The sequence below is a fragment of the Sinocyclocheilus anshuiensis genome, unplaced genomic scaffold, assembly GCF_001515605.1.
Source record: "Sinocyclocheilus anshuiensis isolate Anshui unplaced genomic scaffold, SAMN03320099.WGS_v1.1 scaffold1838, whole genome shotgun sequence".
NCBI lineage: Eukaryota > Metazoa > Chordata > Actinopteri > Cypriniformes > Cyprinidae > Sinocyclocheilus > Sinocyclocheilus anshuiensis.
This window is the reverse complement of record NW_015546122.1, coordinates 212,030-224,148: the sequence shown is the minus strand read 5'-3', so window position 1 is coordinate 224,148 and position 12,119 is coordinate 212,030. Positions and strand designations below refer to the sequence as shown.

The 12,119-nt window shown below is 37.7% G+C and overlaps 1 protein-coding gene across 2 annotated transcripts in view; it reads left to right on the top strand.

Annotated features, from left to right (window-relative positions):
- Window positions 1-5,910, top strand: part of kif5aa (kinesin family member 5A, a) — a 45,272-nt gene extending 39,362 nt beyond the window's left edge. Inside the window, exons 25-30 of one of the 2 annotated variants that reach the window (XM_016502850.1) lie at window positions 1,203-1,419; window positions 2,197-2,338; window positions 2,422-2,486; window positions 4,403-4,430; window positions 4,616-4,703; window positions 4,795-5,910. In XM_016502850.1, the coding sequence (XP_016358336.1) occupies window positions 1,203-1,419; window positions 2,197-2,338; window positions 2,422-2,486; window positions 4,403-4,430; window positions 4,616-4,694 (531 nt within the window). In that variant the 3' untranslated portion in view covers window positions 4,695-4,703; window positions 4,795-5,910. The remainder of the gene's footprint in view (window positions 1-1,202; window positions 1,420-2,196; window positions 2,339-2,421; window positions 2,487-4,402; window positions 4,431-4,615; window positions 4,704-4,794) is intronic. The other variant, XM_016502851.1, reaches the window with a different exon arrangement.
- Window positions 5,911-12,119: the final 6,209 nt, after the last annotated feature.

Genomic DNA, 12,119 nt, shown 5'->3' with positions numbered 1-12,119 from the left:
ACCTCAAGCGTGTGATGGAAATGTTACGCCCCTACCATACTGTGATGATGCCCTGTCAGGCCGGAATGATGATTAAAAAACATTAACACCCATTATAAACGAGGCATTCGTTGCATCTAGTGGGGACATAATTATGGATTATAATGACTTATACTGTCTTTTTACGCATTGCGTTGCATCGCGCCGCGTAAACATAAAACCATGTCTGCATTTGTGATCGGAGAAATGACAAACAACAAGCCCTACTCTACACTGCCCAAAAAACTTGCTTTAAATATATAAAATATAAAAACTCTTTAAATATAAAAAAAACTTACTTACAGTCCGTGAGTCAGAACAGCCGGCATTGTAGTCTACTCTCCCAGGATCAGGAAACAGTCCTCCATAAAATGTGTTCACACATCTGAATATTTGGGTTGAAGTGTTCTGGAACAGTGTTCCTTAACCACTGATTTCTAGTCGTGTCCTCTTTTGGAAGACCAAACAAAGTAGTTTCGCTTTCACAACGAAACACAGCATCACACGCGGTGGCCTAGAGTGAGCAGAGGCAAAGAGCTTGTAACACTCCAAAGAGAAAGGTAAAATTGAAATCACATCATATGACCCCTTTAAATTGTTAATTGGGACAGTTCTTATATAAATGGATTTATTTTTTCTATTGAGCAAAGTATTTATATGAATCACAGTACTTGAACAATAACAGTTTAACCTTTCAAGATGTGATTTGATATTTACTGTTTGATATTTCCTTCTGTTCTTGTTTCAAAGTTCTAAAATAAAAAATAAAAAAACTACGTTTTTAAAAAACAATCGTAAATAATACAGATAATGTGCACAAATAGTGCATATCACTTTTTAGCTTTACAGAATATACTCCCCTCCCCACTCTTAATTTTTTTTGGTTTTAAACCCTGGTAAAAACAAATGCTTAATTCATAATGCATAAATACAAAATGCTTTGGTATTATAAAAAATAAGCCATTATAAAAAAAAAAATGACAGCTACATAAGCGTTTCTATATCAGCTGTGTATCCTAAAAGGCTAGTGTTGTCACTGTGATGAGAGTTTGTGCTGATTTACATTCACAGCTTTACACAGTTTTTTTTGTATAAGCACTTGCATTTCATAATATTGTATCCCTATATTTGTAATTGATGATAAAACTGATTACTAATGGCCTACTCTGCAAATGTTTTTGCAGCTGGTACGTGATAATGCAGATCTGCGCTGTGAGCTTCCGAAGCTGGAGAAGCGTCTTCGTTCTACGGCTGAGCGGGTTCGGGCGCTGGAGGCAGCACTGAAGGACGCTAAACAGGGCGCCATGAACGACCGCCGGCGCTACCAGCAGGAGGTGGAGCGCATCCGTGACGCCATGCGCCTGCGCTATCCTCCGCGTCGATCCAACGCCGCTCAGATCGGTACTGCGCCTCCGCTGAGATTCAGTGAAGAGTGCATTTTCTGTTTCTGTCAAACCTTACAATAACAGCTAGGAATTTAGCAAAATCCTTGATTTAAGAAATTAATTCAGTTATAATTACAATTTCAATTTCTACTTTAAAGCAGCTCTACAGAATAAAATGTGACACCGGACCACAAAAGCAGTCTTAAGTCGCTGGGGTATATTTGTAGCAATAGCCAACAATACATTGTATGGGTCAAAATGATAGATTTTTAAGGATATTAAGTAAAGATCATGTTCCATGAAGATATTTTGTACATTTCCTATTGTTAATATATCAAAACTTAATGTTTGATTAGTAATATGCATTGCTAAGATCTTCATTTGAACAACTTTAAAGGTAATTTTCTCATTATTTAGATTTTATTGCACCCTCAGATTCCAGATTTTCAAATAGTTGTATCTCGGCCAAATATTGTCCTATCATAACAAACCATACATCAATGGAAAGCTTATTTATTCAGCTTTCAGATGATCTATAAATCTAATAATATAAGTCCAGGGTCATTATTATAATATCATGGTCATTATGTCATTATTCTGCTCAATTTAATTCAATTATTCAGTGTTCTTGATTGATATACTCGTGTTCAGGTAAATCAATACAATTTACTGAATATTGATTGTCTTTTGAGCCACCACTAAACAGTGGAAGAGAACAAAAACTCCATGAGGAAGCAGCAGACAAGATTATATGAATAATATTTTTGTTCTGTTTTGTGGGTGACCGCTGTAGCTAAGCCAGTGAGACCTGGACACCATGTTGCAGCCACGTCTCCCACCAGCTTCTCCTCCATGCGCGCGAGTAAACCTGCCACATCCTACAGCAACACTCTCTTCTTGCAAGAGGAGAAATCTGCTCCTCAGAAAACCAACACGTGAGTGTCTGTCCTCCCTGTCCACTTCCTGTCTGTCTGCCTGCCGTCTTCTCCTCCTCTCACCTGCCGTTTGTTCATTTCAGTGTTGGGTACAGCACTGTGAGATCCATGGACATAATGAGCTCCTGTCCGCTCGACGTGGAGAACGGTAAGTGTTTGCACTTTGACTGCACTAAAATCATCTGTCCACTCGAAGTGCTGCTGGTACTTCAGGTATGCATTCAGGTATTTGTGACTGTAACCTAGTTTAACACCCATTTTAACACCCAGTCATTTAATTCAGTCCTTACAAACTGCTCTTTGATGCAACAAAGTTTAAATGTTTAGGATAAATAGTACTTGATGTTATCAATTTGATAGTTGTAAATAAAATCATTTCTACCACTATACTTAGTTGAAAATCTACAACATTAAAACAAAATTAATTAATTTCTTGTTTAAATCAGCCAGGTGTTTTGAAGCACGAACTTATAATAGGAGTGATCTAGTTTTGTTTTGTGTCAGTTTACCCAGGGATCTTGTTATTGTAAAATCTTTGCCTGGTATAGATGTATCTTGTCTTTGGGCCTCTGACATTCAGGACCATCAGGTTTAAAGAGCTGGGGCCTCATTTATAAAATGTGCGTACACACAGATTTGATCTTAGAGTGTGCGTACGCTAAAATCAACGGCAACGTTCATATTTATAAAAACGGTCTTTGACGAGGAAAAGTACATACCGTCACGTCAGGGTCTGAGCAGGCGTACACACTTTTCCTTGTGGCAAAGTCAGAGTACTGCAGCTATTTGAACATCTAAGCTGCAATAATAATAAAAGCGGTGTATGCGCAAGCACCGAATTCATCATAAACAACAAAGATGCAGTGTGAGAGATTAATTGTGTCAGTACATTAATGGCACATTTGAGCAGCATTAGTAAACTGTGTAAATATAAAGAAATGCAAGTCACATGCAGGTTTTTTCAGATTGGAGACCATAATCGTGTAATAATTAATGTTATTATGATATGAAACGTCCAATTTTTCTTTCAATAATGTTTTTTAAAGTTTTGCAAGAATTTCGGGAAACAAAACTTTTTATTAGTTGCCATAGCAAGGGATTTTAAAAGTAGGATGGCTCACTTTTTATAAGATGACTGAAAATTTTACTTGAATTCGTAGTTTATTCTTACTTTCGGAAACCTAATGGTTTTATAATTACTACTACTATTATTATTATTATCATCATTATTTCTGTTGTTTCTAGAAGTAGTAATTTTGATATTAGTCAATAGAAAAAATATAACCACACACACATTGTTTGTCCACAGAATAATGACACATTATTAAATAAAAAGCGTCCCGCACGAACCTCTACCTCCGCCAGCAGGACCTCAATTTCAGACTCAGTAAAGTTTTTTCTTCTTTGTGCTCATCATTCTCAAGCATAGAAATTCAGATTTTGGCGTGTGCTCTTTTATATGGTAATGATATTAAGTAGGGGGCGTTTACAAGGCGGAGATCTGACACCAGTCAGCTGCGCACAATTTCAAGATCATTTGCTATTTATAAACATCACTTCTGGAAGAGAGGCGTACGCACGTGTTTTTGTGCGCACGTTCGTTTTCTCTGAATCGCACTTACGCACTTTTGAGAAATGATCTTAGAACTAATTTAGGACGGTTTATACGCAACATTTTATAAATGAGGCCCCTGTTGCGGAGCCATTATTTCAAGCCCAGAACCAGCTTTTCTTAACCACCTTATTTTTCAAGGCAGAAAGCTATTTTCAGTGAACGTGCAAGACTTCCTGTTCAGTAGCTACTTTTGGTAAATAACTTGAACAAAAAGTGTAGTACTATTTGCGCTACAAATAAATAATATGATAACAAATACCAGTTTGCAAATATAAAGCAGCGGATAGCAGACTGTTTTTGTGTATAGCTAAAATAACTGGAAGTGGATGACACTGGGTGCCTTGCACATTTACCTTACCCACTCTTACGCTAAAAAAAAACAAGAATGCAGCATATGTGTTTGCTTGTAACAGTAGTAACATTTTATTCTCTTGCTTTATGCTTTTCAGGAAATAGTACAGATATTAATGATAACAGGTAAGTAAACTCGCTATATATTGTGACGATATGTATTGACTGACTTTAGACAAAACTCGATTGCAATTTGTCCGTTCAAGTCTAAACAGAGAATTTAAATTTCAGCTTTGAAGTTTTCATTAGCTTGCGTTTATGTGCACTTGATTGTGTAGAGTACACTTACGCTCACTGCCTCTGTGTTTCAGGAGCGATGTTCACTGTGGCGGCATGGTGGATGATGCTTCACAAATCTATATCATGCAACAGGAGACTGCAGCCAGTTAATCCTTTAATGTAAGCAAGCACATACGCATATAATGAGCTAAGAAGCTACTGTGTTCATCAGTGTGCTCTGCAGATTCTCATTTTGTCCCGCTTTCTCCAGATATTCCAGTTGTGTGCATGCAGCCATCCAGCCCTTGCCATCTTCGTAGAGCTCCAGAACATTCATTCCTAGACGTCTTGGCTCTGTAGCGTCTTATACTGTATGGAATATATCGTTCATGCAGAGTCATATCACGTATCCCGTCTCATGTATCTCACTGTTGCATGTTTGTCTGTTTAGTAAGAAAACCGCTCATAGGTTGTAAATGAACCCTCACGTACAGTAGATATTTGAATACACACATCTGTATTGCTTGCTTTATAATACAGGAGAGTACTAGAAAGAACTTCCCTTTAGTCTTGCTGAGCCTTAAAGACAGATGGTTTATTATATTGTGAATGTGTATGCGCGAATACACACTCATAGATTCACATATAACAGTGTGTGTGTGTCATCATGTAGGTTTTGATACATATTATATTCAAGTACTGACTACCTCCAATTGTGAAAAAAATAACATTTTCAATTATGTTTGATTTGCGTCGTATTTGTTTTCACATCAAAAATGATTGGGATGAAAAATTGTTGTGATATGTCAAGAGAACATATCATAGATATTCACAGATGCTGCGGCTCTAAAACACCCCAAATGCCTCCGTTATTCTGCCAAAGGCTCTGACCAATCACAGCTCTGATTTCTCGCTCAAAATCCTGATCAGCCAGTCAGGATGACGGAATGAAGAGCCGTGTGATCTTTCCCTGCAGGATCCTGTAAGCTCCGCCGCTTGGTCTGTCAGATGAATGTGTGACTCCATTATTTACACTTCTTCAGTTCTCTTTCAGGATGTCTTTAGACAGATTCGCTTCACTTGTATATTTAGCAAGACAAGGCCGTATAAACTGTATTATGATGAAGGTTTAATTATAGATTTAGTTAGCACTGAAATGTTCGCTTCTCACACTTCTTCCCTAATTCAAACCTCTGTCGTCACCACTAGAAGAGAAAATCTCACTTCAGAAACAGACGAAGAGCGTTTGTGCAATAGGTCAGCTGATTTACTCAAGGTATCTTTATTGAAGGTTGTTTTATGTGATATATGTACAGTGTGCTAGTTTGCTGGAAGCCAATCCGAGAAATAAATGTAATTCAAAGAAAACTGATTCTTTGTGTATGTGTCTGTACCTACTTAACCATATTTTGAGTACAAATTTGTACCCAAACGTGAGCAAAACTTAAATAAAATCCCCAAAAACCTCCCTTGGGGGATGTCCTCTTTTGTAAAACTGGTAATATATTATTGACTTATGCGACTTTATCTTGATGCCATGATATATGTATATATATATATATATATATATATATATAGGGCAAAAAGTTCCCGAAATAATCCGATATGTACTGTTCCGTCTTTTTTTCAGCTGTGCACTTTTAGCACGATTTTCTCGCTCACTAAGTTTTGCAAGTGCGAGGGGGAAGGGGTGTCCACCATCTTCTTGTAGTCAATCAAATGAGGCTCTCGCTGACTCTCCATTTAATCTTAAATCTGATTGGTGCAATAAATGCATACGCCTAACATTTATCTTCATTCACGTCACGATCGTTCTCACTGCGGGAATAGTACTTTTAATGTACACAAACATTAGAAAATAAATAAAAAGGTAACAACTTAATTAAAACATGATCTCTCTCTTAAGGCTGTGTGCCTTAAGGCTAGTCTCCCATGTGTTCATAAGCCAACAAGACTGATTACAGTAATATGGTTGGATTTGGAGATTTACACACCCAACTCAGAAATGAGGAAAAAACCCCGTAAAATTAAGAAATTGACTTACATGCTGCCAAAACACTTTTTGTCCAGTATCTCCATGAAATCTCATCAAAACTTTCCACAAAATCACGGGAGACCATCTTCTGGCAACAAGAGAAAAAGGCTGGAAGCACAACTTGCTCAACCATGTGCAAAATGTCTGTGTTACATTTAACCCTGCATTAGGCTGTGCCCCCCCGCGCACCCCTACAACTTAAATGTATTTGTTTTTTACCTGGGTTTTAAGAGTTGTGAGAGGACATATAGTGTAAAATCAAAAACAGTCCACCTGAGCAGCTACATGAAGCAGTTTTTGCAACCCCACCACAACAGCACTGTACATCTCTAGATGAGAGTGAGGGGCCTGAGGCAGGTGAGGTTTTTGAAAGTGTGGATTTTTTTCATAAGACGTTAACTTCTGCAAGCAAAGTTTCTTTAACCTTCATGTGTAGTTCAGACCATCATTAGCCATATTCACACAGGATTAGTATTACCTGGTGACCTCTAGTCATTTGTAATAATTGTGGATGTTATCTGTGATCTTAATCCTGTGTGAATCGGCCATGTCTGTAATGTAAAGTAAAAATCCCTCAGCAAACGACTTACGATATTTTGCAGAACACCAAGGTCCTCTGGTAATATTAGTCCCCTGTGAATCGGCATCTTTGTGGTTTGGCAGGGTCGTGCATCATTTTTTCAAGGTTTTAGTTTCCTGTGTGCTTTTTCATCCATCATGGACGCTGCTTTGGAGTGTTTTGGGTGTATTTTGGGTGCTGGGTCATATACACCATACAGATTAGATAGAGATGGATGGCATGCATAGCAGCATGTGGTAAGGAACATTCTTAAATTTATGATATTTCATACAGCTATACCTATAACGACAAGACATTTTCAAGCAATAGCCTATCCAAAATAGTGCACAATCAAGCGAGGGGGTTCATGTCATAATTTGTGCTTAATGTGTTACAAACAAACCAAGCGTAAATTTTGAACTATTAGATTTGAACCTTATGAAATGTAAATGTGACAGGGCACAAAACTATATTTGTTTATTTTTTTATCCATCTAACCAGACCATATAACGGATCTCTCAACCAGGGGATACGCCAAAAGGGCACAGTGCCATCTACTTGCCCAGTGAAAACATATTTCCACTGGGCTACAAGAAATATAATTTGGCTAGAACTATTTTTATATGGTCATAGTTTATTTTAAGTATTTTTGTTTGTTTATTATTGCTATCCACATCTAATACATGGTACATTTTAATGATAATAATAGCCTAACAATAATTATTTAAAAAACTAATCTAAATCGTTCCAGCCCATGTGTAAGCTGTAAAGATACACTGAAGAATACAGTAAAGATATGCAGTAAAAATGTGCTACACAAATGCAAGCAATATTGGCAGATCTGTGTTCTGGTGGGCTTCTTTTAATGTTATGCAGTGTAGTCAGTCAGGGCTGGGTTTAGTTATTAACTAACCTTCAAATCAAAATGTCACCCTCAAATTTCTTAATACTTTGGACATCACTGTTCTCATGTAAATCATTTTCTGTACTTTACTTAAATTTGTAATAATTCCCCTAATTTTAATTAATTGAATGTCTGTGTTGTATATAAACACTGCAAACTGACAATGTGTACTGACTGCCTTCTCTCTTTTATAGCAAATCCATGGTACAATGAGAGAACACTACAGGAGCAAGGACCTTCCTTCTGGGAAACAGAGGTGCTCCAGAATTTTCAAGAGAATGGCTGGTACCTTAGTCAAAGTCAAAGTTTATTTATAAAGCACTTTTTTAGAAACAACATGTGTTTTACCAAAGTGCTGTTCAAGCATGAATAAGGCAATATGACAAATAGAATAACAAAGTTACAAATATTATGAAATATTATAGAATAATGTAAAATAAAATAAAATAGCAGTTCTCACACAGTGTTAAACGCCATACTACAAAAGTAGGTTTTTAAGCCTGACTTAAAAACAGTAAGTGTTTGGGCCTTTCTAACATGTAAAGGCAAATTATTCCAAAGTCTAGGGCCCGCCACTGCAAACGCACGGTCACCCCTGCTCTTCAGCCTTACACGAGGGACAACTAACAATGAATGGTCAGCGGACCTAAGTCCCCTCGACAGAGCATATGGCTGTATTAAGTCTGAGAGGTATGTCGGTGCCAGACCATTCAATGTTTTAAAAACTAAGATTAAAATCTTAAAATCAATTCTAAAACGGACAGGAAGCCAATGAAGAGAGGCCAAAATGGGAGTAATATGTTCCCGCTTTCGTGTTTCCGTTAGCAAACGAGCTGCAGCATTCTGAACCATCTGCAGTCTGGTGAGGGAGGCCTGACTAATGCCTACATAAAGTCCATTACAGTAGTCAAGACGGGATGAAATAAAAATGTGTATAATTCTTTCAAAGTCTTTGAAACTCAGAAAAGATTTAATCTTAGAAAGTTGCCTCAGCTGGAAAAAAACTAGATTTAATTGCCAAATGAATCTGTTTATCCAGTTTAAAATCATTATCCATTAAAACACCCAAGTTTTTTACACTTATTTTACTGGCTTCACAAATGGTTTTAAAACACCTAAATCCAGATCAGGAGACCCACAGGCACCCCCTGGAGTAAACAATATAACTTCCGTCTTATCCTCGTTAAATAAAAAAAAAATGTACTGCCATCCAGGCTTTAATTTCCTCAAGGCAACACAAAAGTGGCGCTATAGAATTTGGATGTTTTTGTTTCAATGGCAGATATAATTGTGTATCATCTGCATAACAATGAAACCAAATAATATACTTCCTGAAAATGGATCCTAGAGGAAGTATATATAAAGAAAATAGAATAGGCCCCAAAATGGAGGCCTGGGGGACCCCACACGAGAAACACGCAGAATAGGAAATAAAATCCCCAAGGCAAACAGAAAAGCATCTGCCAGACAAATATGATCGAAACCACTCCAACACAGTACCCTTAATGCCGACATAATGCTCCATACGAGAGATCAAGATGTTATGGTCTACAGTGTCAAATGCAGCTATGAGATCTAAGAGCATAAAGAACAGCATAGTCACCCGAGTCAGTGGCAAGAAGCAGATCCGCCATACTATAAAAGTAGGTTTTTAAGCTAGACTTAAAAACAGTAAGTGTTTGGGCCTTTCTAACATGTAAAGGCAAATTATTCCAAAGTCTAGGGCCCGCCACTGCAAACGCACGGTCACCCCTGCTCTTCAGCCTTACACGAGGGACAACTAACAATGAATGGTCAGTGGACCTAAGTCCCCTCGACGGAGCATATGGCTGTATTAAGTCTGAGAGGTATGTCGGTGCCAGACCATTCAATGATTAAAAACTAAGATTCAAATCTTAAAATCAATTCTAAAACGGACAGGAAGCCAATGAAGAGAGGCCAAAATGGGAGTAATATGTTCCCGCTTTCGTGTTCCCGTTAGCAAACGAGCTGCAGCATTCTGAACCATCTGCAGTCTGGTGAGGGAGGCCTGACTAATGCCTACATAAAGTCCATTACAGTAGTCAAGACGGGATGAAATAAAAATGTGTATAATTCTGTCAAAATCTTTGAAACTCAGAAAAGATGTAATCTTAGAAAGTTGCCTCAGCTGGAAAAAAATAGATTTAATTAACAAATTAATCTGTTTATCCAGTTTAAAATCATTATCCATTAAAACACCCAAGTTTTTTACAGAGGGCTTCACAAATGGCTTTAAAATGCCTAAATCCAGGTCAGGAGACCCACAGGCACCCCCTGGAGTAAACAATATAACTTCTGTCTTATCCTCGTTAAATTTTTAAAAATTTACTTATTTAATTTCCTCAAGGCAACACAAAAGTGGTGCTATAGAATTTGGATGTTTTTGTTTCAATGGCAGATATAATTGTGTATCATCTGCATAACAATGAAACCAAATAATATACTTCCTGAAAATGGATCCTAGAGGAAGTATATATAAAGAAAATAGAATAGGCCCCAAAATGGAGCCCTGGGGGACCCCACACGAGAAACACGCAGAAGAGGACATAAAATCCCCAAGGCGAACAGAAAAGCTTCTGCCAGACAAATATGATCGAAACCACTCCAACACAGTACCCTTAATGCCGACTCAATGCTCCATACGAGAGATCAAGATGTTATGGTCTACAGTATCAAATGCAGCCGTGAGATCTAAGAGCATAAGAACAGCATAGTCACGAGTCAGTGGCAAGAAGAAGATCATTAAAAACATTCAATAGGGCTGCCTCTGTGCTGTGTAGGGATTTAAAACCAGACTGAAATACCTCATGGAGACCATGTAAATTTAAAAATGAGTACAGTTGTGTGAATACAACTTTCTCCAGTATCTTGGAAAGAAACGGGTGTTTTGAAATGGGCCTAAAATTTGCAAGGACCGATGAATCCAAATGATGTTTTTTGATCACTGGTTCCACAATTGCATGTTTAAACGACTGAGGTACCACGCCCGAGGCAAGACTGCTATTTAAAATAGATTGAATTTTGGATCCAATAGTTTCAAAAGCCTTTTTTAGAATTTGAGGAGGAATAATGTCCAGGCTACAGGAAGATGGTTTCATCTTACCAATAATCTCTCGCAAAGATGCAAGGGATACAAACTCAAACTGATGAAAGACAGCAGGACACACAGTAGAAACAGATGGATCAGCGGAAAGAAAAGACAGCCTCGATCTTGTCAATAACATTTTTTAAAAAGTTTTCACACATCGCGGCTGAGGACTGGAGGCAGGTAGATTGGGAAGTATTCAAAACAGCATTAATAGTGCTGAACAGAGCACGAGGCTTATGGGAGTTACTATAGATCATATTTGAAAGATACTTAGATCTAACAGTTTTTTTTATATTTATGCAAACTGTCTTTTAAGATGTTTAGAGAAATTTGCAACCTATCATTCTTCCACCGGTGTTCAGCCCTCCTGCACTCAGTTCTGACAGCATGAGTGACATTATTCAGCCATGATTGAACTTTAGGTTTAAGCTGGACTGACTGGAGCAACTATATCCAAAATATTTTGACAGGTCGAGTAAAACAATGAGGTTAAATCATCAGAATTAAGACCACAGCAAGACACTGAATAATCCCCATCGATGCTATTAAAGGCATCTGAAAACAGCTCAGCAGTTACAGGGCTAATTGTCCGACAATGACGTGTTGGGACATTCGGTTTAGGGATACGAGAGAGACATATTTAAAATAAAACAGGCATGTGGTCAGAAAAAGAGGCAACACATACTTCAATGTTAGAGACAGGTAGACCATATGATAAAACCAAATCTAACACATGTCCATGCTGGTGTGTGGGGCTATCCACACACTGTGCTAAATTAAACGACTCAATAAGATCCAAAAAGTCTTTAGCCAATTTATTATTAGGGCAACAAACATGAATGTTAAAGTCCCCAACAATTAAAATTCGATCATATTTAGGCATGATTCCGGCCAAAAAATCTGAAAAGTCATTTATAAAGTATTTGTTATATTTAGGTGGGCGATATACCTTAACTTCAGAACAGTGTTGGGCAAGTTACTCTGAAAAT